This window comes from Pan troglodytes, chromosome 19 (assembly GCF_028858775.2).
Source record: "Pan troglodytes isolate AG18354 chromosome 19, NHGRI_mPanTro3-v2.0_pri, whole genome shotgun sequence".
NCBI lineage: Eukaryota > Metazoa > Chordata > Mammalia > Primates > Hominidae > Pan > Pan troglodytes.
The window spans coordinates 88,128,607-88,155,508 of record NC_072417.2 but is presented as its reverse complement, the minus strand read 5'-3'; the positions used below and the strand labels follow the sequence as shown (position 1 = coordinate 88,155,508).

The window sequence follows — 26,902 nt, the reverse complement described above, 5'->3', positions numbered from 1 at the left end:
TCTTGAGGAGGACAATTTAGGAATCATGCTCTCCATATCTACACTTTAGAGCAGTTAAAAAGGACCCAAGAGGGGCATGTCAGACCTTAGTAGAGTGTGTGTGCCATTCTGTTAACCTTAACTTGAAATAAAGGGAGCACATAAACTTGACAAAGCCATTTTCCACATTTGAGAACTCTCGGCTTATTTGTTTAATGGCAAATGAGTTTTAAAAGGAAATAAACTCCTTGAGCTGTCTTTTCCAGTATATTGATCTGTCTTTTTTTGTGAGGATACAGCTAAGAAAAGAATGGACAGATGCATACTAAATTTGGCCTTCGGAGTAATGGATGCAGAATGTGTCTGTGAAGATGTGGTTAAGTCACAAGTGATACACTTAAGGGACGCCCTGAGATGTTGGGATTGAGAAGTAAAGTTTGGGGGAAATACTTGTCCCTGGATGATTTTGTTAGTTCAATCACTTAACCAAGTTCAAAAGCACATGACTAGCATTTTTTTTTTTCTTTCTTTTTTTTTGAGACAGAGTTTTTGCTCTTGTTTTCCAGGCTAGAGTGCAATGGCATGATTTTGGCTCACTGCAACCTCCACCTCCTGGGTTCAAGCAGTTCTCCTGTCTCAGCCTCCCAAGTAGCTGGGATTATAGGCATGTGCCACCACGCACAGGTAATTTTGTATTTTTAGTAGAGACAGTGTTTCTCCATGTTGGTCAGACTGGTCTCAAACTCCTGACCTCAGGTGATCCATCTGCCTCAGCCTCCCAAAGTGTTGGGATTACAGGTGTGAGCCAGCACGCGCCTGGCCAGCAGTGGTTTTAAAATGAAATCTTAAGGAAACCTGGTATTGTTTTAGGAGGACAGTCAAGAAAAAGGTGACAAAGGACATAAGGACAGAGGGCCAGGATCTGGGACCCTCTGCCCAGTTGTAATCACAGCTGCTTTGCTGTTAATCTATTTTATATATATGGGTTTTGCTTTCATAGAAGTTCAAGAGGCTGGGCACAGTGACTCATGTCTGTAATCTTAGCACATTGGGAGGCAGAGGTGGGAAAATCCTTTCGAGCCAGTTTGAGAGCAGCCTGAGTAACATAGCAAGCCTCTGTCTCAACAACAAAAAAAGCCAGGTGTGGTGGCATGTGCCTGTAGGCCCAGCTACTCAGGAGGCTGATGTGGGAGGATTCCTTGAGTCCAGGAAGTGGAGGCTGCAGAGAGCTGAGATTGTGCCACTGCACTCTAACCTGGGTTATTTAGAGCAAGACGCTGTTAAAAAAAAAAATGAAGTTTAAGAAACACTGCTATAGGTCATGAAGAAGCTGTTAGACCATTCCTTGTCATCGGGATTAATCTTTCTTCTGTTTCCTTTGATTTTTTGGTTAACTTGAGAACTTAAACAAATATGCCAAACAGGCCAACAGCCTTACTCACTTGTTTGTTTTACATACATTTGCTCTGATTCATAAATCAGATCAGATTAAAAGGGTTCTCCTGGGACTGATTCCTTACCTTTGTAGCAAAGGTTCTCAGCTCAAGCTGTAAATGAGAATTACCTGTTTAACATTTTAAAGATATCCATGACTAAACCCTCACCCCAGAAACTGCAATTTAGTAGATCTTGGGTGGAGACCTGGCATTCATTTATATTCTTCAAAAATCTCATAGGTGATTCTGATGTGCAGCCAGGATGGGGCACTTCTAATAGAAAGTTTTCTGGATTTTTTGAGATGGAGTCTTGCCCTGTCGACCAGGCTAGAATGCAGTGGCATGATCTGGGCTCACTGCAACCTGCGCCACCCAGCTTCAAGTGATTCTTGTGCCTCAGCCTCCCGAGCAGCTGCGACTACAGGGGCGTGCCACCACGCCCAGCTAATTTTTGTATTTTTAGTAGAGACGGGGTTTCACCATATTGGCCAGGCTGGTCTCGAACTCCTGACTTGGTGATCCACCCGCCTCGGCCTCCCAAAGTGCTGGGATTACAGGCGTGAGCCACCTTGCCTGGCCAGCATGTACATTCTTATATTTATCTCATTCCAGCCCTCACAACTCAGAACAGGTGTCAGAGACGTTTGAACCAGAGCAACTCCATCTTGAATAAGTTCTGGGTAAAATAAGGCCGAGACCTAATGGGCTGCATTCCCAGACGATTACGCATTCTAAGTCACAGGATGAGATAGGAAGTCAGCACAAGATACAGGTCATAAAGACCTTGCTGATAAAAGAGTTTTCAGTAAAGAAGTTGGCCAAAACTCACCAATACCAAGATGGCAATGAGAGTCATCCTAAAAATTAGCCGGACGTGGTTGCGGGTGCCTGTAGTCCCAGCTACTCGGGAGGCTGAGGCAGGAGAATGGCGTAAACCTGGGAGGCACAGCTTGCAGTGAGCTGAGATTGTGCCACTGCACTCCATCCTGGGCAACAGAGCAAGACTCTCTTTCAAAAAAAAAAAAAAAAAAAAACATAAAAATGGACAACCAGCAGCCTTCCTGGCTGCTCTACCTGTGGAGTAACTATTCTTTTGTTTCTTTACTTTCTTGTTTTTTTTTTTTTTTTTTTTTTTTTTTTGAGACGGAGTCTCGCTCTGTGGGCGGATCAGAAGGTCAGGAGTTTGACACCAGCCTCACTAACATGGGGAAACCCCATCTCTACCAAAAATATAAAAATTAGCTGGGCGTGGTGATGCGCCTGTAATCCCAGCTACTCACAAGGCTGAGGCAGGAGAATCGCTTGAACCCAGAAGGCAGAGGTTGCAGTAAACCGAGATCGCGCCATTGCACTCCAGCCTGGACAAAACGAGTGAAACTGCTTCTCAAAAAAACAAAAAAGGGATTAATAGCACTTGTGTTACTGGAAAGGTGTCCCAGTCCAGACCCCAAGAGAGGTTTCTTGGATGTTATGAAGAAGAGTTCAGAGCAAATCCATAAAGTGAAAGCAAGTTTATTAAGAAAGTACACGCTGGGCGCGGTGGCTCCCGCCTGTAATCCCAGCACTTTGGGAGCCCGAGGTGGGCAGATCACGAGGTCAGGAGATCGAGACCATCCTGGCTAACACGGTGAAACCCCCGTCTCTACTAAAAATACAAAAATTAGCCAGGCATGGTGGTGGGCGCCTGTAGTCCCAGCTACTTGGGAGGCTGAGGCAGGAGAATGGCGTGAACCCGGGAGGCGGAGCTTGCAGTGAACCGAGATTATGCCACCGCACTCCAGCCTGGGCGACAGAGCGAGACTCTGTCTCAAAAAAACGAAAACAACAACAACAAAAAAAGAAAGAATGGGAAGATTGGCTGGGCGTGCGGTGGTTCACACCTGTAATCCCAGCACTTTGGGAAGCCAAGGTGGGTGGATCACGAGGTCAGGAGATTGAGACCATGCTGGCTAACATGGTGAAACTCCATCTCTACTAATAAACTACAAAAAATTAGCCGGGCATGATGGCACGCACCTGTAGTCCTAGCTACTCGGGAGGCTGAGGCAGGAGAATCGCTTGAACCCGGGAGGTGGAGGCTGCAGTGAGCAGAGATCGCGCCACCACTGCACTCCAGCCTGGGCGACAGAGCAAGACTCTGTCTCAAAAAAAAAAAAAAAAACAAAACAAAACAAAAAAAACTAAGATTTTGGCTAGATGTGGTGGCTTACACCTGTAATCCCAGCACTTTGGGAGGCCAAGGAGCATGGATCACCTGAGGTCAGGAGTTTGAGACCAGCCTGGCCAATATGGTGAAACGCCGTCTCTACTAAAAATACAAAAATTAGTCAGGGGTGGTGGCGCACGCCTGTAGTTCCAGCTATTACGGAGGCTGAGGTAGGAGAATCGCTTGAACCTGGGAGGTGGAGGTTGCATTGAGCGCCATTGCACTCTAGCCTGGGTGACAAGAGCGAAACTCCACTTCAAAAAAAAAAAAAAAAAAAAAAAAAAAAAAGAAAGGAAAAAAAGAAGGGAAGATTCTAACACAAACAAGTGGTGCGCTTCGTGCTGTTGTGGTAAGCACATAAATGCATCATCCATGCTTTCTAGAACAGAACTTCTCACTGGCTTTTCATGAAAGCCCGGGGGGGAGGGTGGTTAACCTAGACTGCCCAGAATACAAACTTCCAACTACCTGAAAGGTGGCTTTGCAAAGAGGAATGTGGTTCAATTATTATGGAAATATTGAGACAAGCAAAGACATCTGCCTTGAGGAAATATGCAAGACATGAGAAGGGCTTATCAACTGCCTGCCCTCTTTTGCCCAAGGCTTTCCTATTATGATCTTGTAAACCATCATTCCTGAATCCTCCAAGTGTGTCTGCATTTGTCGCATGGATAGATTTACCCAGACAGGTGGAAGAGTCATGACTTAAGGGTTATAAACAGCTGCAGAGGCCTGAGCTGCTCCCATAGTCTTGGTAGCAGGGAATGAGTCCATTCCTGGTGCCAGGCATTAACCAGCCTTAGAATAGGCCCCCAAATAGGAGCGACTGTAATTTTGGTCCAGTACATGCACCACCCATTACAACTAAACAGTAACATTAAAATGTAAAGAATTTCCAGTCCTTTTAAAAGGGATCATCTTGGTGCGCTCTCTGTTGCTGACTCATTGTGCGGCTGCTTTGAGACTATTAGGTTTCTAAATGGGACACACAGTAGGTATTCAACAGATAAATGTCAACTTGTTGCAGTACTTTTCATCCTTTAAGGAGGATGCCCTTACTATCCCACCATCAGTAAAGCAAATGAGAGAACAGTAACAGTGACAAATCTCCCTTCTGCTTGCCGAGGTTGTAACTCCCCAAGAAAGAGCTTCCCCCTCTGTCAGGTAACGTTTTACAGTGACAGCCAGCACGACTTCCACCCAGCGCGAGGTAGATTCGCCTTCCGTCCAATCATCGCCGAGATTTTGGGGTGGGGGAGGGGAGAGAGTCCCAAGGCCTTCCCAGTCCAGGAAGGGGGCGGGCTTAGGCTGAGCCGTGGCCGCCACAGCCCGTCGTAATGCCGCATGGTGCTTGGCACTCCAGAGAGCCAATAGGAACGAAAGAATTCATTTGAATCGGCCAATGCCGGCGGGTTAGGGGGCGGGGGTTGAAAACCCTATAAAGGCGTCGATCGGCCGGACAGGCGGCAGCGGCGGCTCCTGCAGCAGTGGTCGGCTGTTGGGTGTGGAGTTTCCCAGCGCCCCTCGGGTCCGACCCTTTGAGCGTTCTGCTCCGGCGCCAGCCTACCTCGCTCCTCGGCGCCATGACCACAACCACCACCTTCAAGGGAGTCGACCCCAACAGCAGGAATAGCTCCCGGTGAGGCGACCGGGTCGCGCCCGAGCCGCGCGGGGCTGAGGGGCTGGGAGGGCCGCTGCCGGCGGGGCCTCGCGCCGGTCGTTGCGGGTAACGAGCCCCGTGCGCTGTGCTCGCGCCGGGGCGGGTGGCGGGGTTCTGCCGTCGGCGCCGCCTTTGTGCCGCCTGGCGAGCCCTGCGCGCCGGCCCCACCCGGGTCCCTGCTGCTCTCCATTCATTCCTTCCACGGAGTCAGGGGCTGAGGAGGCCGGGGCTGGTCGCCCCTCGGAGCACGGCCGGTTTTCGTTAATCGGAACCTTCGGGGAGGGCTTCGCTTTCTCCTGTGTGCATCCGGGCTGGTCCATCCCCAGGGTGGTGGGCTTGGCCCCCCAGGTGCCCGGGGATCCTTTAGGGCCCCATGCATGGTCAGGTCCTATTGTCCCATTGCTGGGCCACGCGCTCCTGTCTCTCCCCCGTGGCATGCGGTTGGTCTCGCTCTCGCGCGCAGCCATTGGATCCGGAGACCGGATCGATCAGGTCCGGCGGGCTCCTTACCCTCGCCGTGCCCCCACTCCTTATTCGGACCTACCTGACAGGTGCATTTGTGGTCGAGCGGGGCTGGTCATCGCGACCCTTCACCCCCCATTGAGGACCCAATCGTTCTTCCCCTCTTCGAAGTGCCTCCCCTCTTCCAAGTGTCTCCCCTTCCTAACAAAGGAAAGACCCCTTCTCCCCATCCCTGCGCTCATTTCTAAGGCGGCGGGGGGGGGGGGGGGCGGGCGCGGGGAAAGAGCCAACCCGAGTGGGTTTTCTGCGCTTAAACCTTCGGACCATGGCCTTTGCATCCTACCTTCGCTTCCTCCTTTGACGTTTGCCCAGTGAGTTCATCCCTGGCCCTGGTTCCCTTGCAGGAGGAGGTTTCTTGTTCTTGGGCGGGGCCGGAGACATCCATTGTCTCTAACGTGGTAGCGCTACCTGGGAAGCGGGGGATTTTTCTTGCCCTTCTTCCCACTGCTTTTTGGGCTTGGGGCACTGGGTACAATGTTTGGACAGGAACCCTTTTCCAAGTCCTTGCTTAACTTACTTGGTGGAAGGGTTTGGATTCTGTGGAAGGTGTCCACATTGTCTCAGCTAATAGCACACTGTTCTTTAAGGTGGGTTACAGTTATGTCTGGGATCCTCTTCAAGGCTTGGAAGAAGCTTAAATGACTTTTTTGAGCATGTATTTTACATCGATTATGACCTGCATTCATGTGTGGCTACCCTCGGGGTCCTGGCCAAGTGGCACAAAGGGAGCCATTTTGTGGGGCTAAGAAGACACGTGAAATAGCCATATCTCACAGGGGTTAGAGAACTTGGGAACAAAAAGCACGCCTCACTCAGCAATTGAGCCTTAGGAGGAAAGCATGGGAAATGACATTCCTTTACAACTCAATACTTTCAGGTTTACAAGGTCAAAAAGACTAGCTAAGATTAAAAAATAAATTGGTGATTACTGGGAGGATGGGGTACTTAAGTAGCACAGACCTAGGAAACTGGTCGCTCCCTTTCTGTTTTCTTTCCAATGAGATGATTTCTTCAGAGAACAGGAAGAGATTGAGCCTTGATTTTTCATTTTGTGTTACGAGGCCAACTTTCTGCCGGTTAGACTTCAGTCGTCGGAATGATAATGTGTAATCTGGGGTTTTATTCTTTGGGGTTGAGTTGATATTAGTGTTTTGTAAAGAATTTCAGTAATTAGGTCAAATGAATCCTCACACTTAGTTTTTTCATGTGTACATTTGAAATGTGAGACAAATGAGTTCTGATCCTGTGAAATGAATGTTTAATTCACCTTTCGTCATCAATTTCCCTCCAATATTATGCTCTAGGGACTGTAGTAGCATTGTCATTTTATTGTCTCTCTACCTTCCCTTTTTCTATATTCTCACCTAATTCTCATAAACTTAATTTTGTCCAGTAATATTCTCCTGGCCCCATAAACTCGTTATAAATTTAGTCTGGTAGGGAATGATCTGCAAAGATATACAGAAACTTCGGGATTTTAAGAGAGAAGAAAGAAAAGGAGCAATTTTTAAAAAATTGCTATCTACAGTACATGGACACATTTTTGTTCAGTCTTATATATATAATCCTGATTTAGTTGTCGTGTATGATTCTGAAAGAATAGTAGGATCCTAAAACATTGAGATACTTTCTGCCTTATGATCTACATCCTTTGTTTGGGGATATCTCACTATTACAAATGGTCTCTACAACACTGACGTCATCTGAGTTGGTTACTACCTGCTATTGCAGGAGGAACAGAGACCTTTAAAAAGTGGGACTGGTTAGAGTTTTGACTTGCTCTTAAGCTGGTGTTCGGGTACTAGTGTCTTTTTCTTGATTTTTTTTTTTTTTTTTTTTTTTGAGACGCAGTTTTGCTCTTTTTGCCCGGGCTGGAGTGCAATGGCACAATCTCTGCTCACCGCAACCTCTGCCTTCCAGGTTCAAGCGATTCTCCTGCCTCAGCCTCCCGACTAGCCGAGATTACAGGCATGTGCCACCACGCCTGGCTAATTTTATATTTTTAGTAGAGACGGGGTTTCTCTATGTTGGTCCAGCTGGTCTGGAACTCCTGACCTCAGGTGATCCGCCCGCCTCGGCCTCCCAAAGTGCTGGGATTACAGGCGTGAGCCACTGCGCCCTGCCTTATTTTTTTAAATTAATTTATTTTTTTGAGACAGAGTCTCACTGTGTTGCCAGGCTGGAGTGCAGTGGCGTGATCTCTGGCTCACTGCAACCTCTGCCTCCCGGGTTCAAGCGATTCTTCTGCCTCTGCCTCAGCCTCCTGAATAGTCGGGACTACAGGCATGTGCCACCACGCCCAGCTAATTTTTGTACATTTGTAGTACAGACAGTTTCACCATGTTGGCCAGGATGGTCTTAATCTCTTGACCTTGTGATCTGCCTGCCTTGGCTTCTCAAAGTGCTAGGATTACAGGCATGAGCCACCGCTCCTGACCTTAATTTTATTATTATTATTATTATTATTATTATTTTGAGACGGAGTCTCACTCTTTTGCCCAGGCTAGAGGGCAGTGGTGTGATCTTAGCTTACTGTAGGCTCCGCCTCCTACAGGGTTCAAGCGATTCTCCTACCTCAGCCTCCGGAGTAGCTGGGATTACAGGTTCACATCACCACGCCCAGATAGAAGTGCTAAATATTCTTAGAAAAATGTTTCTTGGCCGGGCGCGGTGGCTCACGCCTGTAATCCCAGCACTTTGGGAGGCCGAGGCGGGCAGATCATGAGGTCAGGAGATGGAGACCATCCTGGCTAACACGGTGAAAGCCCGTCTCTACTAAAAATAAAAAAGTTAGCCGGGCGTGGCGGCGGGCGCCTGTAGTCCCAGCTACTCGAGAGGCTAAGGCAAGAGAAAGGTGTAAACCTGGGAGGCGGAGCTTGCAGTGAGCCGAGATCGCACCATTGCAGTCCAGCCTGGGCAACAGAGCAGGATTCTGTCTCAAAAAAGAAAACAAAAAAAAAAAAAAAAAAAAAAGAAAGAAAGAAAGAAAGAAAAATGTTGCTTATTCAAACTGCCTTATGAAGAAACAAAACCAGACCACTCATATCACCAGTAAAGGAATTGAATCAGTAATTAGAAAGTCTTTCCATATTCTGCAATTACACAGGCAGTAAGAAACCAAAAAAAAAGTTAAAAAAAAAAAAAGTTGGCTGGGCACGGTAGCTCATGCCTGTAATCCCAGCACTTTGGGAGGCTGAGGCAGGCGGATCACCTGAGGTCAGGAGTTCAAGACCAGCCTGACCAACATGGTGAAACCCTGTCTTTACTAAAAATACAACAATTAGGCCAGGTGCAGTGGCTCACGCCTGTAATCCCAGCACTTTGGGAGGCCAGGCGGGCGGATCACCTGAGGTCAGGAGTTGGAGACCAGCCTGGCCAACATGGCGAAACCCCGTCTCTACTGAAAATACAAAAATTAGCTGTTTGTGGTGGTGGGCACCTGTAATCCCAGGTACTCAGGGGCTGAGGCAGGAGAATCGCTTGAACCCGGGAGGCGGAGGTTGCAGTGAGCCGAGATTGCACCACTGCACTCTAGCCTGGGCGACAAGAGCGAGATTGTGCCTCAAAAAAAAAAAAAAGAAAGAAAAGAAAGTATTTCTATAAAACCACCTGCATTTTCTGTTTTGAGAGGTGGCAAGAGGAGTTAAATTGAGTTTTTCCAAGGAGGAGACAAATTGGTCAACCTATGGCAGAAAGATTTGGAAATGTTAAAAAATATATTACCATGTTGAACAGAAAGCTACAGATGATATTCAAAGGAACACTGACATAGACCATGTCATGGAATCTTATACTTAATTTCTCATACTGACTTTGCCCTCATGGGTAGTTACTTATGTTTATTGTGAGAATAGTGAAGTACAAGTATGTAAATGGCTTTTTAGTGAGGTTGAGATAGAAGAGACTATTATCAGCTCTTCTTGGGCTTCTAAATTGGTCAAGCTGACTTAAGTGTGTGTGTGTGTGTAAGTGTGTTAAGTGATTAGAGATGGGGATCTCACTATGTTGCCTAGGCTGGCCTTGAACTCCTGGGCTCAAGCAATCCTCCTGCCTCAGCTTCCAGAATGGCTGGGACTATAGGGGCTGCTACTGATCGTGCCCAAGTTATTTATCTAGTTGAAAATAAGAAGGAAGTGATTTTTTAAAATTTATTTACTTTTTTTGGCTGGGCGTGGTGGCTCATGCCTGTAATCCTAGCACTTTGGGAGGCCGAGGTGAGTGGATCATGAGGTCAGGAGATCAAGAGCATCCTGGCTAACACGGTGAAACCCCGTCTCTACTAAAAATACAAAAAATTAGCTGGGCGTGGTGGCGGGCACCTGTAGTCCCAGCTATCCGGGAGGCTGAGGCAGGTGAATGGCGTGAACCCGGGAGGTGGAGCTTGCAGTGAGCTGAGATCGCGCCACTGCACTCCAGCCTGGGCGACAGAGGGAGACTCCGTCTCAAAAAAAAAATTTATTTACTTTTTACATTTTGAGACAGAGTCTTGCTCTGTCACACAGGCTGGAGTTCAGCGGTGTGAACACAGCTCACTGCAGCCTTGACCTCCTGGGCCGAAACGATCCTTCTGTCTCAGAGTCCAGTGTAGCTGGGACCACAGGCATGCGCCACTATGCTTGGCTAATTTTTAATTTTTTTTTTATAGAGACACGGGGTCTTGCCATGTTGCCCAGGCTGGTCTTGAACTCCTAGGCTCAAGTGATGATCCTGCCTTGGCCTCCTAGGGTGCTGGGATTACAGGTGTGTGCCACTGTGCCTGGAAATGATGTTTAAATGAATAATAACAAGAAATACTTCTAAACTTCTTTGAAAATATATTCAGCCAAGCCCAGTAGAGTAAGGTCCATTAGATCTTTTGCCATTTCTGAAAAGGGGACACCAACCAGGCTGTTATTTATGATGAATTCCATGCTGTTTCAGCTGCCTTGTGTGATCGATGACCTTATTACAAGTATTATAAAGCAGTATTTAGTATCTTAACATCCAGCACTGAATGTAGACACTGATGGAGTTGATTCTTTTTTCCTGTTAGCAGCTATCTGTTGTAGGGGTGAGGGAGATGAATGGGTGAGGAAAGTGAAATGAAAGTTGTCTGAAAAGATTTATGCCAAGAAATGTTTCAGTATGATCTGAAGTTGATGTTTTGCCATTATTTGCAGGGTTTTGCGGCCTCCAGGTGGTGGATCCAATTTTTCATTAGGTTTTGATGAACCAACAGAACAACCTGTGAGGAAGAACAAAATGGCCTCTAATATCTTTGGGACACCTGAAGAAAATCAAGCTTCTTGGGCCAAGTCAGCAGGTACTCTTGTTATCTGTGCTCACTGTTCAAAGGGATGGGCCCAGCATCAACAGCCACAGATGGCAGCTTGGGCACCAGCGTGTGCCCCCGTGTCTAAAAAACAAAACAAAACAAAAATTAGCTGGTGGTAGTGGCAGTGTGCATTTAGTCCCTGATACTCTGGAGGCCGAGGTGGGAGGATTGCTGAGCCTGGGAGGTGGAGGCTGCAGTGAGCTGTGATTGAGCCACTGCCCTCCAGCCTAGGTGACGGAGTGAAACCCTGTGTCAAAAACAAACAAAAGAAAAACCAACTACAGCTGGTTTTGAACTAATAACAAAGTCTAGCTTACAACAGTTTAGACTTAGCCTGAGAGGAAAGAAATGGGAAATACTGAGAGGCTGTGTGATGGATCAGAGTAAGGACTGAAGTCAGACTGGGTTAATGTTTAAGTGATCAGCTTAACTTCCTTAAGACTGTTTCCTCATTTCATAATGTGAGACTAACACATAACGTCAATTGCTGAAGTTTTTTGTTTTTGTTTTTGAGATAAGAGTCTCATTCTGTTGCCCAGGCTGGAGTACAGAGTGCAGTGGTGCCATCTTGGCACACCACAATCTCCACCTCCCGAGTTCAAGTGATTCTTCTGCCTCAGCCTCCCGAGTAGCTAGGATTACAAGCATGCACCATGACGTCCAGCCAATTTTTATATTTTTAGTAGAGACAGGGTTTTACCATGTTGGCCAGGCTGGTCTTGAACTCCTGACCTCAGGTGATCTGCCCGCCTCGGCCTCCTAAAGCACTGAGATTACAGGCATGAGCCACTGTGCCCAGCCTGAAGTGTTTTGCTTTAGGTTTTTTCTATTGTATTTCTGAAGAAAGTATATTTTGATTTTTAGGTGCCAAGTCTAGTGGTGGCAGGGAAGACTTGGAGTCATCTGGACTGCAGAGAAGGAACTCCTCTGAAGCAAGCTCCGGAGACTTCTTAGATCTGAAGGTCAGTGTGACAGCATGAGGCCAGAAAGGCTTTGAGGTCAATATGATTCTGAAATTTGTACTAAGAGTTTCAGTTCTCCCACTGGAATTTTACATTGAGGTAGTTAGGAAAGGGACTGGGCCATATTGATAATGGAAGATTGATAGTAAAATCATAGAAGTGTGTTAACATGGTCTCAGTCTGTTTCTGTATCTCTTTTACCATTAGGATTTGTTTTATCTCCCCTATTGATTTTTGGAACTTGTGGATCTTTCTCACTTCCTGTGTGTCTCATATATAGAAGCATTTCTGAGTTCAGAACTGCTTTGCATTGAACTCCAGGAGACTAGTGCTGGCATTACCATTAGTTGTGTCTGCAGTTGAGTACTGCCACCAAGCCCCCCAGGGTGTGTGCTGCAAAGTGGAAAGACCCCGCCCGACTAAGCACTAAAGCCCTCAGAACACAGTGAGGCATCACCTGTCTGAGTGGGGAGAGAACTGGAGAAGGGCTTTGGAACTGATAGGGGTCCTTCCATAACTATTATCTAGTTTCCCCTTATCGGGGAAAGGAGAGAGAAATGAAAGGAGAGATTTACCAGTTTTCCATTCTAATAAAAGATCTCTGAAGTGCTAGTTGGTGTTAGGTCCTCAGAGGAAATGTTGGGGTTTGTTGTAGACGTGGTACCGGCACTAGAGCAATTTATCATGCAGAATTTTTGCATAGCGTTGTCCTGAGTTGGATAGAGGTAGCAGACTGACCCTGTGCTTGATTGCAACACAATGAAATGTCACATTCGGTTTCAAGTAGATGTTAGCTGCTATGAACTATGACTGTTTCGCGTGTTCCAAAATTAAAATAGGAAGTAAATTTTTGAATTTTTTTCTTTTCTAGGGAGAAGGTGATATTCATGGTAAGTACTTCTGAAGACCGAATTTCTGGCTCTGTCCATGGTTTTAGGACAGATCTGAATCTTGATTTAAATCATGTCTTGGGGAAAGAGACTGGGGAGTGAAACCTAGCCATGCCCCAAGTGCCGCCATACTCTAATCTGCCAGTAACGCGATCAATGCTAGAAACATAATAGAAGGGAAAAAACAGAGAATCCTTTAAAATTACATATATTGGCTGGGCATGGTGGCTCACGCCTGTAATCTCAACACTTTGGGAGGCTGAGGCAGGCGGATTGCTTGAGCCCAGGAGTTCAAGACCAGCCTGGAAACATGGCGAAACCCTGTCTCCATAAAAAAGTACAAAAATTAGCCTAGCATGGCGGCACATGCCTGTAGTCCAGCTACTCGGGAGGCTCAGGTGGGAGGATTGCTTGAGCTCAGGACGTGGAGGTTGCAGTGAGCAGAGATCACACCGTTATACTCCAGTCTGGGTGACAGAGTGAGACCTTGCCTGAAACAAATAAACTAAACCAAAATATATCTAAACACACACACATACATATTAATCAGGTCAGTATTTGTTACACTTAATGAGAGCTTTTTTTTTTGAGAGTAGGTGTCTCTCTGTTGCCAAGGCTGGAGTGCAGTAGGCAATCACAGCTTACTGTGGCCTCGACCTCCTTGGGCTTAGGTGATCCTCCCACCTCAGCCTCCCGAGTAACTGGGACTACAGGGGTACACCACCACACCTCGCTAATTTGTTTTTATTTTTAGTAGAGATGAGGTCTCACTATGTTGCCCAGGCTGGTCTCGAACCCCTGAGCTTAAGTGATCCTCCCACCTCAGCCTCCCCAAGTGCTGGTATTACTGGCAAGAGTCCCAGCACCCAGCTGAGAGCTTTTTGTATTTATGTAGCTATTTATCACAGACTAGCCAAGTGCAGTATTGAGAAGAGGGGAAAGAGTAAAACAAGGAGGTTGATCTGTAACTATGAACAAGATAACTCACTACCAGCCAGAGAGAGCTTTTTAATATAACCATTTCAAGCTCAGCTCACGGCATCCACTTTACAAAGTTCATTTGTTTTTATAGGGAGATGCTTATTCAGCAAGACATTGGTTACCTGCTTGCTGATTTTGTAAATGATGATTTAGGGGGCAGATGTAAATTTTCAGCTAACCAACCATATTACGAATTATAGGTGGAAATGAGCTGTAATCATTGACTTAATTATCTTAAATCTTGGAGGTATTTATTGGCATTTCTGTAACAAGTGCTAAAGATTTGCCGATGAGTGCAAGGTTTGTAAGTGTCAGGCAGTAGCAGTGAAGTGCAGCAGTCACAAGGCCCTCTGGTCTAGACAGAAGCAGCAGCCTCCTCTTAAGGCCTTTTCCTACCCTTATGTTTTGTGGTGTGCTTACAAGTACACACGGAAAGGTTGAAGAAGCAGATTCCTCTCCTGCCTTCTCACACAGTGTTTTTTTTTTTTTTTTTTTTTTTGAGATGGAGTCTGGCTCTGTCATCCAGGCTGGAGTGCAGTGGCAGGATCTCAGCTCACTTCAACCTCTGCCTCCCGGGTTCAAGCACTTCTCCTGGCTCAGCCTCCTGAATAGCTGGGATTACAGGCACGCGGCACCATGCCCGGCATGAGCCACTGCGCCCGGCCTCACAGTGTTTCTTGGTGGGCTTAGAGGAGAAGCTCCTGAGTCTTTGGGAGCATTGCCTGGGTTCTTCCTTATAGGACCTGTTTAGGGGGAAAACACTCAAACATGTTTTTCCTCTTTTTTTCACACCACAACAACAATCATCAACACAGAAGACGACACCTGTGACCAAATATGGGGGGTTTCTCCCCACACGCCAATCAGTGGACACCAGTTGGGAGTCCTCCAATCCAGTTTCCACACCCTCTGCCTGAAGATAACCTCAGATTCAGCAGGTTGAGGGTCAGTCCCACAAGACTGCCCCTTCCTTCCCACCAGTTGTAAGTCTGGGCCTCTGGAACTTCTGACCGACTGGCTTCAAATTGGGGTTCCTGTGACCCCTTCTGTGGTTTTGATTAATTTGCTAGAGAGGTTCACAGAAAGAACTCAGGGAAACACTTATGTTTACAGGTTCATTATGAATATATGATACATTTTTTTTTATTTTTTTCTAAACTGAATCTTGCTCTGTTGTCCAGACTGGAGTGCAGTGTCACCCTCACAGCTCACTGCAACTTCAAACTCCTGAGCTGAAGCAATCCTCCTGCCTCAGCCTCCTGAGTAGCTGGGATACAGGTGTATGCCACCATGCCGGGCTAATTTTTTTTCTTTTTTGTAGAGATGTGGTCTCACTATGTTATGTTACACAGGCCAGTCATGTGATCCTCCCACCTCAGCCTCCAAAAGTATTGAGATTACAGGCATGAGCCACTGTACCTGGGTTGTTACGAAGGATATTCGAAAGGATACAAATAAACAGCCCAGTGAGGAGATACTTGGGGCCCGGTATGGAAAGGTCCCAAGTACAGGAGCTCCTGTGCCTTGGAGTTGGGGTGTGCCACCCTCCTGGCACATGGATGAGTTGTTGCATCTTCCTGTCAGCTTCCACATGTTCAGTTATCCAGAAGTCCTCAGAATCCATCCTTCTGGGTGTTTTTTTAAGACTGGGTTTTGGTCTTAACCAGGCTAGAGTGCAGTGGCACAATCTCATTGCTCACTATAGCCTCAACCTCCTGGACTCAAGCAGTCTTCCCACCTTCGCCTCCCAAAGTGAGCCACTGTGCCCAGCCCCTTTTGGGTTTTTCTTTTTTTCTCGAGATGGAGATTCGCTCTTTTTTTTTTCTGAGATGGAGTCTCACTGTCTTGTCACCCAGGCTGGAGTGCAGTGGTGCCATCTCAGCTCACTGCATCCTCTGCCTCCCAGGTTCAAGCGATTCTCCTTCCTCAGCCTCCTGAGTAGCTGAGATTACAGGCATACACCACCATGCCCAGGTAATTTTTTAATTTTTAGTAGAGACAAGGTTTCGCCATGTTGGCCAGGCTGGTCTTGATCTCCTGACCTCAGGTGATCCACCCTCCTCAGCCTCCCAAAGTGCTAAGATTATGGGTGTAAGCCACTGTGCCTGGCCAAGTTTCACACTTTTTGCCCAGGCTGGAGTGCAATGGCGTGATCTTGGCTCACTGCAACCTCTGCCTCCTGGGTTCAAGCAATTCTCCTGCCTCAGCCTCCTGAGTAGCTGAGATTACAGCTGCACGCCACTATACCTGGCTAATTTTGTATTTTTAGTAGAGACGAGGTTTCACCATGTTGGCCAGGCTGATACTGAACTCCTGACCTCCAGTAATCCACCTGCTTTGGCTTTCCAAAGTGCTGGGATTACAGGCATGAGCCGCTATACCTGGCCCCTTTTGGTTTTTTATGGAGGCTTCATTACATAAGCATGATTGACAACTGTACAGAAATACGATTAGACAAAAAAGGTTTGATTTCATACCAATGGACTGAACAAGGAAACTCAGAAGGCCCGTCTGTTAGATTCTTCTTGGCCTCTCCGTGTAGCATTCCCTCCTCCAGGGTATGGAGCAGGACCCTCTGGATTAAGGGTCTTTTGACCTGCCATCAGATTACAGTCCTGCCCTGGGCAGGTAAAAGGAGGACAGGAGGTCACAAAGAGATTCTGTTTCCTGAGGGCTGCTCCTGAGGCTTAATGCACCCCATTCAAAAGACTTTCAAGGGCTATGGGAGTTACCAGCCAGTAGCTGTGGACAAAAACAGATTGTGTGTGTGTGTGTGTGTGTATTTTCATATACGTATGTATATCATAATATCACAGGACCAGTTACTTTTGCATTGGACCGAAGATGTATGTATTAATTACTGTTTGTGTTCTATTTGTACTGTTCTGGAAAGACTTCTGGAGGTAAAATCTAGGTTTTTTGATTCCACTTCTTGCTTCCTTCCTTCTTCCCTCCTCTCCCTTCCCCTCCCCTCCCTTCTCATCCCTTCCCGTTCCCTTCCTCCCCCTTCCCTCCATCCCCCCTCCCCTCCCTCCCCCTCCCTCATCCTCCCCTCCCTCCCCCTTCCCTCCGTCCCACTCCCTCCCCTCCTCTCTCCCCCTTCCCCCCCTCCCCTCCTCTCTCCCCCTTCCCCTCCCTCTCCCCTCCCTCCCTCCCCTCCCCCCTTGACGGAGTTTAGCTCTTGTTGTCCAGGCTGGAGTGTAGTGGCACGATCACGGCTCACTGCAACTCCACCTACCGGTTTCAAGTGATTCTCCTGCCTCAGCCTCCCTGCGTAGCTGGGATTACAAGGGCTGCCACCACGCCCGACTAATTTTTTTTTTATTAGTAGAGACAGAGTTTCAACATGTTGGCCAGACTGGTCTTGAACTCCTGACCTCAGGTGATCCACCTGCCTTGGCCTTCCAAAATGCTAGGATTACAGGCGTGAGCCACCAGGCCCGGCTGGTTCTACTGCTTTCTATATTCTGAATACTTTCACTGTCAGACCTTATTTAACAAGAATCAGCTAATCTTTATTCAATTATTTTGGTCAGTTAACACAACTAGAAGTTAGGGGAACTTGGAGAAGTATGTCAACAACGTGTCAATAGTCCTACCACATAATTAATAATTCTGTTCCCTTTTCAGTCCCCTTCACAGTTTTTGTTTTTTCGAGACAGAGTCTTGCTCTGTCACCCAGGCTGGAGTGCAGTGGTATGATCTCAGCTCAAGGCAACCTCCGCCTCCCAGGTTCAAGCGATTCTCCCGCCTTAGCCTCCTGAGTATCTGGGACTACAGGTGTGCGTCACTACAGCTGGCTATTTTTTTTACTTTTAGTAGAGACGGAGTTTCACCATATTCACCAGGCTGGTCTCGAACTCCTGACCTCAAGCGATCTACCCGCCTTGGCCTCCCAAAGCGCTGGGAGGCATGAGCCACTGCGCCCAGCCTCGCTCAACTAATTTTTTTTATTTTTAGCAGACACGGAGTTTTCGCCATGTTGGCCAGGCTGGTCGCAAACTCCTAAGTCCTTTCTTTTTCCCCCCAGTGGTTATCTGGTTACCTGTTGTTGTTTTTTCCTTTTTGTTTTTTTTGAGACGGAGTCTCACTCTGTCGCCAGGCTGGAGTGCAGTGGCATAATCTTGGCTCACTGCAACCTCCGCCTCCCGGGTTCAAGTGATTCTCCTGCCTCAGCCTCCCGAGTAGCTGGGACTACAGGCATGCACCACCATGCCTAGCTAATTTTGTATTTTTAGTAGAGACAGTATTTCACCATGTTGGCCAGGCTGGTCTCAAACTCCTGACCTCAGGTGATCCCCCTGCCTTGGCCTTCCAAAGTGCTGGGATCACAGGTGTAAGCTACTGTGCCCGGCCTTTTTAAGTTTCTGATCTGATATATTCTGTGTGGCTGACTGCTGCAACTTTAGTTCATCTGTCTTAAAATGAAAAGGGGCACAATAATATTGTTTTCTTTACTGAGACAGGTTCTCACTGTTGCCTGAACCACGAGTGCAGTGGCACAATCACCACTCACTGCAGCCTTGACTTCCGGGTTCAAGCCATCCTCTCACCTCAGCTTCCTGAGTAGTTGGGACTACAGTTGCATGCCACCATGCCTGGCTAATTTTTGTGGTTTTGTTTTTGTTTTGTTTTTGAGATGGAGTCTTGCTCTGTTGCCCAGGCTAGAAATGCAGTGGCATGATCTTGGCTCACTGCAGCCTCCACCTCTTTGATTCAAGCAATTCTCCTGCCTCAGCCTCCCGAGTAGCTGGGATTACAGGTGCCCGCCACTGTGTCCAGCTAATTTTTGTGTTTTCAGTAGAGACAGGATTTCACCATCTTGCCCAGGCCGGTCTCAAACTCCTTACCTCGTGATCCACCTGCCTTGGCCTCCCAAAGTGTCGGGATTACAGGCGTGAGCCACCGTGCTTGGCCAATTTTTGTAGTTTTTGTAGAGACAGGGTTTTGCTATGTTTCCCCCGGCTGGTCCTGGGTTCATGTTGATCTTCCTGCCTTGGCCTCCCAAAATTCTGGGATTACAGGTGTGAGCCGCTGTGCCTGGCTGAGGTACAGTAATAAGATACATCTGGAGGATTAAAGGTCAACCCCAATTCAGTTTAAATAAGATAGATTCCCTTTGGATATACGGGAAATTTATTTTACCTCTTGGGCAATTAAACGCAGGAATGGCTACAGGAATGACTTTGGAGTTTCCATCTTGAGAAATCTAAGAGGGAGAAGGTCCAGGAAGTTCAGGCAGAGAAGTCTCCCTGACTGCGGGCAAGTTAGATGGTCGGCTACATTTCTTCCAGTTCTGATTCTTTGATGCTTACAATGAATCATTTTCTATTCAGATAGAGATGTCTTTGTTCAGTTATCTTATTGATGTGCCAAAGAAAAGAGACCAGGAGTGTCTAAAATGTATATTTTGGTAGAAATAATTTCATTTAAAGCCCTTTTTTTAAAAAAATTATCTTCAGCAGACAAAAGCTTTCTGTGTCAAATTGGCATAAAAGTTTCTAAACATTTGGCTGGGCGCAGTGGCTCATGCCTGTAATCCCAGCCCTTCGGGAGGCTGAGGTGTGCGGATCATGAGGTCAAGAGATCAAGACCATCCTGGCCAACATGGTGAAAGCCCGTCTCTACTAAAAATACAAAAATTAGCCAGGCGTGGTGGCACGTGCCTGTAATCCCAGCTACTTGGGAGGCTGAGGCAGGAGAATCGCTTGAACCTGAGAGGTGGAGATAGATTGCGCCACTGCACTCCAGCCTGGCAAGAGAGAGAGACTCCATCTGAAAAAATAAAGTTTCTGAACACTTACTCTCAATTCCTGTACTTATCTCATTATGGGCTGGAAACAAACAAACCTCCCTCCTCTGTGGGTGGAGTACGTCTGACTGGACAGACATTTATTTATTTTTGAGACGGAGTCTTACTCTGTCGCCCAGGCTGGAGTGCAGTGGCACGATCTTGGCTCACTTCAAACTCCGCCTCCCGGGTTCAAGTGATTCTCTTGCCTCAGCCTCCCGAGTATCTGTGAATACAGGCGCGCACACACACCCAGCTAATTTTTGTACTTTTGTAGAGACGGGGTTTCACCATGTTGGCCAAGCTGGTCTCAAACTCCTGACCTCAGATTATTCAGCTGCCTTGGCCTCCCAAAGTGCTGGGATTACAGGCGTGAGCCACTGCACCTGGCCTGGACAGACATTTAAAGTAAGGCCTACTGCTGCTTGTTTAGTCGCCATAGGTGCTTTTTAATTTTTTTCTTCTTCTTTATTAGTATGTTATGTATTTGTGAAAAACAAAACAGTTCTAGTAATAATGTAAGACAAATAAAAGATTAGTAGTATTGAGCTTGATTCATCTGAAGAGGATTTTATGAAAATAAACCACTATGGCAGGACTGCAAGATAATTTTTTGTTCTTCAGAATGTTCATTAACTGCTGGATTCAGAGAGAGAATGAAGACTTCAGTAGATCCTGTATGTATAGCAGGAGGCCATGTCCCACCAGCAGAAATGAAACTGCTTGAACTAACAAGTTGTCTCAGTCCGAATTCTCTTTATCTTGAATATTTTAAATGTGGAGTTTTGTTTTTCTTTTATATTTACAATTATATTTAGGTTATTTCAGGGACACTTATTGTAGGACTTGTGTGTCTGATCCAGTGCATTTGATCTTGCTTCTTTTACAATGGATGTAACCAAGGAAACTAATGGGTGACCCTCTCTGAGTTTTAGTTCATAATTGTGACAGCTGTCATTCTGAAAAGCTTCATACTCTATTTTTGCTTGTAGTTAAATAGTATAGAACATTTTATGTTACTTCCATAGAATGTTCCAGAAATTCATGAAATGTTAAAAGCAGCAGTACTATGTTAACATTAACAAAGCATGAAAAATAAATAAATAAAATAAATGTCTGTCCAATCAGAAATACTGCAGCCACAGAAGAGGGAGGTTTGTTTGCTTCTAGCCTATCATGAGATAAGTACATGAATTGAGAGTAAGTGTTAAAGACCTCTTCTTGGCCGGGCATGGTGGCTCACGCCTGTAATCTCAGTACTTTGGGCAGCTGAGGCAGGTGGATCACTTGCGGTCAGGAGGTTGAGACAAGCCTGGCCAACATGGTGAAACCTGGTCTCTACAAAAATACAAAAAATTAGCTGGGCATGGTGGCGGGCGCCTATAACCCCAGCTATTGGGAGGCTGAGGCAGGAGAATCGCTTGAGCCTGGGAGGCGGAGGTTGTGGTGAGCCAGGATCACGCTACTTTACTCCAGTCTGGGCGATGGAATGAGACGCAGTCTCAAAAAAAAAAAAAAAAATCCATTAATATAGGAGCATTATTAACTGCCCTTACTGCCTTTTCAGGCAAAAGGGATTCTATGAAATATTTTTACAAATATCTTAGAATATGCAACTGAATTTGATTGGTTAACACTGAAATAAACTTGCTGTTAAAAAGAAAACTAAGGCCCAGTATGGAGGCTCACGCCTGTAATCCCAGCACCTTGGGAGGCCAAGGCAGGTTGGATCACCTGAGGTCAGGAGTTTAAGACCAGCCCGGCCAACATGGTGAAACCCTGTCTCTACTAAAAATACAAAAAATTAGTCGGGCGTTGTAGCGGGCACCTATAATCCCAGCTACTTACTTGGGAGGCTGAGGCAGGAGAATTGCTTGAACCCGGGAGGCGCAGGTTGCAGTGAGCCGAAATTGCACTGTTGCACTCTAGCCTGGACAACATGTGTGAAACTCCATCTCAACTAAAGAAAAAAAAGGAAAACTAGGCCGGGTGCAGTGGCTTAATGCCTGTAATCCCAGCACTTTGGGAGGCCAAGGTAGGTGGCTCACTTGAGGCCAGGAGTTTGAGACCAGCCTGGCCAACATGGCGAAACCCCGTCTCTACTAAAAATACAAAAATTAATCAGGCATGGTGGTGCATGCCTGTAATTCCAGCTACTCGGGAGGCTGAGCCCTGTCTCAAAAAAAAAAAAAAAAAAAAAAAAAGGAAAACTAGGCTGTGTGAAGGGTGAAGGTGGCTCATGCCTGTAATCCCAGCACTTAGGGAGGGTGAGATGGGAGGATCACTTGAGTCCAGGAATTTGAGACCAGCCTGGGTAACATAAGGAGACCCCATCTTTTAAAAATAAAAAAAAAAATACAAAAATAGCCAGTTGTGGTGGTGCACGCCTGTAGTCCCAGCTATTTGGGAGACTGATATAGGAGGATTGCTTGAGCCCAGGAGTTTGAGGCTACAGTGGGCTGTGATTGAGGCACTGCACTGCAGCCTGGGCCACAGAGTGAGACCCTGTCTCAATATCCTCCACCTGCCACCCCACCCCTCCACAAAAAACAAACAAACAAAACTAAAAATATGTATACTATTAAGCTCTTAGTAAAAGTTTCCTTTCATAGAAAATATAGAATTTTTGCATTCACTTTGCACTTTGAATCAGTTTTTTCCCGGTTTAGAAACAACCCTAATGAGAGACAATTCATTTGGAAAGTTGGATGGGTTCCAGTTTTTTTTGCTGTCAGAGAATTGGATAAATAGCCTATATCATGTGATAATTACTATAAAGCAATGAAGCTTGACAGTGAGGTGAGGGATTTGAAAACATACAGTTAATAAGCAAGGCGAATTACTACCCTGTTTGTAAATATGGATACATTTCCGAGAGTGAAAAAAAGAAGTTGATGCCGTTTATGTTAAATGTAACCAAAACATGTTACATGTTATCTGGCTACATGTAAATAAATATACATAAAACAAGTGGACTAGAAGGCTGCACAGGACTTGCAGTGGGACCTCTGGGAATAGGGGGAGCAGGATCCACCTGGAGCTGGAAGGGGCCGTAGAGCTAGAGTTCCCTGTTCTTATTTCAATATCTTCATGTCCTTGGGCCAGGCGCGGTGGCTCACGCCTGTAATCCCAGCACTTTGGGAGGCCGAGGCAGGTGGATCACAAGGTCATGAATTCAAGACCAGCTTGGCCAGGATGGTGAAACCCCATCTGTACTAAAAATACAAGAATTAGCCGGGCATGGCGGCAGGCGCCTGTAATCCCAGCTACTAGAGAGGCTGAGGCAGGAGAATTGCTTGAACCTGGGAAGTGGAGGTTGCAGTGAGCCAAGACCGCACCATTGCACTCCAGCCTGGGCAACAGAGAGAGACTCCATCAAAAAAAAAAAAAAAAAAAAAAAAAAAAACTTCATGTCCTCATATATTTGTGTAATTTAGAAAAGAACATAAACAACAAATATGGGAAAAGATGAACAATGGTTAATTCTGTGGAGTGGGAGCATGGTGGGTGATTATTTTGTTTATGCTTTTAGGTATCTTTCCAACCATCAAACCAAAAAAAAAAAAAGAAAAAGAAAAACAGATCCTTGATCTTAACAGGAAATGGCTGTCATTATGAGTATTTCTATTCCCTGTTTTCATAGAAAATGTGGACACAGACTTGCCAGGCAGCCTGGGGCAGAGTGAAGAGAAGCCCGTGCCTGCTGCGCCTGTGCCCAGCCCGGTGGCCCCGGCCCCAGTGCCATCCAGAAGAAATCCCCCTGGCGGCAAGTCCAGCCTCGTCTTGGGTTAGCTCTGACTGTCCTGAACGCTGTCGTTCTGTCTGTTTCCTCCATGCTTGTGAACTGCACAACTTGAGCCTGACTGTACATCTCTTGGATTTGTTTCATTAAAAAGAAGCACTTTATGTACTGCTGTCTTTTTTTTTTTTTTTCTTTTGAAGAACAGGTTTCTCTCTGTCCTTGACTCTTGGGTCTGTGGGCCGTGGCATGAGTGTTTTCTAGTAGTAGATTGGAGGGAAAGCTTTGTGACACTTAGTACTGTGTTTTTAAGAAGAAATAATTTGGTTCCAGATGTGTTAGAGGATCTTTTGTACTGAGGTTTTTAACACTTTACTTGGGTTTACCAAGCCTCAACTGGACAGACCATAAACAGTCCACAGGCACTGTTCCTGCCAGGCCCCAACCCACAGGGAGTCTCTCCGCAGAGCCTTCTTGGTGTTGCCCTAACTTGCCAGTGGCCTTTGCTCAGAGCCTCCTCCTGTGACATGTGAACAATGAAGAGGCCTGCGCCTCCTGCCTTGCCGCCTGCAAAGCAAAGAAACTGCCTTTTATTTTTTAACCTTAAAAAGTAGCCAGATAGTAACAAGACTGGCTGGCTGATGAGCAAAGCCTTTGCTCTCACGCAGAGGAAGGCTTGGATGTACAATGAAACTGCCTGGAACTAAAAGCAGTGAAGCAAGGGAGGCAATCACACTGAAGCGGGTCTTCCTCCAGGAACGGGGTCCCACAGGCGTGTTGTTTTAAATAACCTGATGCTGTGTGCATGATGCTGGTGCTTGACCATGAAAGGAAAGTCTCATCCTTAAAATGTGTTGTACTTCACAATCCTGGACTGTTGCTTCAAGTAAACAATATCCACATTTTGAAACATTGTGTACTGTGTCTTCTTTTTGAGATGGTTTCAGTGCTCTCCCTGGTTAGATGCTTTTCTGTTTGTCACTATAAATCCTGCCTACTGATTGGAGGAGTCATTTGAAGTTAAATAGCCAGATGTGCCTGTAATTAGCTACTTGGGAAGCCAAGGCAAGAGGATGCTTGAGCCCAGGAGTTTGAGACTATCCTGGGCAACATAGCGAGACCTCCTTAAAAAACAAACAAAATCTTAAAACAGATGAAGACCCAGAGAGGAGTGGGTTTCTTTCTGAAGAAGGCTCTAAAGATGAGCAGGTTAGACTCTTCTACCTCCCCTTTGTTCTGGGCAGTAACATTTTAAAGTGTTCTCCAAGACTGGGCAACATGGTGAAACCTCGTCTCTACCAAAAATAGCCGGGTGTGATGGCACACGCCTTGTAGTCGGGAGGCTGAGGCAGGAGGATTGCTTCACCCTGTGAGATCAAGGCTGCAGTGAGCCATGATCGCACCACTGTACTCCAGCCTGGGTGACAGCAAGACCCTGTCTCAAAAAAAGTTCTCCAACTTTAAATATGCGGGGATTTCTCCCCACAAGCAAGCAATTCTGCAGTGGATACCAGCTAGGTGTCCTCCAATTTTTTTTTTTTTTAAGACAGTGTCTCAGTCTGTCGCCCAGGCTGAAGTGCAGTGGCACAATCTGCTCACTGCAACCTCTGCCTTCTGGGTTCCGGCGATTCTCCTGCCTCACCCTCCCGAGTAGCTGGGACTACAGGCATGTGCCACCACACCCAGCTAATTTTTGTATTTTCAGTAGAGACAGGGTTTATGCCATGTTGCCCAGGCTGGTGTCGAACTCCTGACCTCAAGTAATCTGCCCACCTCGACTTCCCAAAGTGCTGGGATTATAGGCATGAGCCACCTCACCTGGCCCTCCAATTCAATTCTGACAATCAGTTACCTGGAGATAGCTTCGATTCCACAAGTTGAGGGCTCAGCCCCCAAGACTGCTTCCCCTTGAGATAACTCGCAAGTCTGGGCCTCCAAAATGTCTGCATATCTATGAGTCATATGCATGTTGACTTGAGCCCCTCTTAGACTGGTTTGTCAGGCTTTTTTTTTTTCTGAGATGGAGTCTGGCTCTGTCACCCAGGCTGGACTGCAGTGGCATGATCTCGGCTCACTGCAACGTCTGTCTCCCGGGTTCAAGCAATTCTCCTGCCTTGGCCTCCTGAGTAGCTGGGATTTGTAGGCATGTCCCACCATGCCCGGCTAGTTTTTGTATTTTTAGTAGAGATGGGGTTTCACCATGTTGGTCAGGCTGGTCTCGAACTCCTGACTTTGTGATCCACCTGCCTTGGCCTCCCAAAATGCTGGGATTACAGGCGTGAGCCACTGCACCCAGCCCTGTCAGGTTTTTTTGTGTGTGTGATGCTTCTATTACATGTTTTGTTTGTTTGTTTGTTTGTTTGAGACGGAGTCTCGCTGTGGCCCAGGCTGGAGTGCAGTGGCGTGGTCTTGGCTCACTGTAATCTCTGCCTCCCGGGTTCATGCCATTCTCCTACCTCAGCCTCCCGAGTAGCTGGGACTACAGTCACCCGCCACCATGCCCAGCTAATTTTTTTTTTTTTTTGTATTTTTAGTAGAGACAGGGTTTCACCGTGTTAGCCAGGATGGTCCCGATCTCCTGACCTCATGATCCGCCCGCCTCAGCCTCCCAAAGTGCTGGGATTACAGGCGTGAGCTACCGTGCCCAGCCTCTGTTACATATATTTGGAAGCAGTGGGTTCATCAGATGGGGAACAATGGCGAGATGGGCCACTTAAATCTGTGTTTATAATTTTGGCTCTCCCCTCCCCCCACAGGGACTCCCTCTGTCACCCAGGCTGGAGTGCAGTGGCAGGATGAAGGCTGTGTAGCCTCAATTTCCTGGGCTCAAGGGTTCCTCCCACCTAAGGCTCATGAGTAGCTAGGACCACAGGCATGCGCCACCATACCCAGCTTATTGATTTGTTTATTGTAGAGACAGGGTCTCCCTATGTTGCTCAGGCTGGTCTTGAACTCCTGGGCTCAAGCTGTCCCCCACCTGGGCCTCCCAAAGTGCTGGGATTACCAGCCTGAGCCACGGCGCCTGGCTTTATAGTTTGTAGGCAAATAGATTTGAGTGGAGTCAGGAAGTTTCATGACATCCACAAAAAGAAGAGTCAACAAAATGTATCACAGTTCAGCATGTTCTTTTTTTTTTTTTTTTTTTTTTTTTTGAGAAGGAGTTTTGTTCTTGCTGCCCAGGCTGGAGGGCAATGGCATGATCTCGGCTCACCGCAACCTCTGCCTCCTGGGTTCAAGAGATTCTCCTGCCTCAGCCTCCCGGGTAGCTGGGATTACAAGCATGTGCCACCACGCTAATTTTGTATTTTTAGTAGCGACAGGATTTCTCCATGTTGGTCAGGCTGGTCTTGAACTCCCGACCTCAAATGATCCGCCCGCCACGGCCTCCCAAAGTGCTGGAATTATCGGCGTGAGCCACCGCA

The 26,902-nt window shown here is 46.8% G+C and overlaps 1 protein-coding gene across 5 annotated transcripts; it reads left to right on the top strand.

The window, feature by feature from the left end:
- Positions 1 to 5,077: 5,077 nt before the first annotated feature.
- Positions 5,078 to 23,647, top strand: JPT1 (Jupiter microtubule associated homolog 1). 5 transcript variants are annotated; one of them, NM_001048048.1, is made up of 5 exons: positions 5,092 to 5,260; positions 10,963 to 11,105; positions 11,982 to 12,079; positions 12,951 to 12,969; positions 23,385 to 23,553. In NM_001048048.1, exons 1-5 carry the CDS (start codon positions 5,205 to 5,207, stop codon positions 23,531 to 23,533), a joined length of 465 nt encoding a protein of 154 aa, NP_001041513.1. In that variant the 5' UTR covers positions 5,092 to 5,204; the 3' UTR covers positions 23,534 to 23,553. The 5 variants fall into 5 exon arrangements, with proteins under 5 accessions (XP_009431498.1, NP_001041513.1, XP_063654065.1 ...); XM_063797995.1 differs by lacking the exon at positions 5,092 to 5,260 and adding an exon at positions 5,739 to 5,832 and having other exon boundaries at positions 23,385 to 23,647; XM_063797994.1 differs by lacking the exon at positions 5,092 to 5,260 and adding an exon at positions 5,755 to 5,773 and having other exon boundaries at positions 23,385 to 23,647.
- The last annotated feature ends 3,255 nt before the right edge of the window (positions 23,648 to 26,902 follow it).

Coding starts and splice junctions, on each gene's coding strand:
- JPT1 (XM_009433223.5), top strand. CDS start 5,205: ATGACCACAACCACCACCTTCAAGGGAGTCGACCCCAACAGCAGGAAT. Junction 11,106..11,981: donor TTCTTGGGCCAAGTCAGCAG/GTACTCTTGTTA, acceptor TTTGATTTTTAG/GTGCCAAGTCTAGTGGTGGC. Junction 12,080..23,384: donor GAGACTTCTTAGATCTGAAG/GTCAGTGTGACA, acceptor CTGTTTTCATAG/AAAATGTGGACACAGACTTG.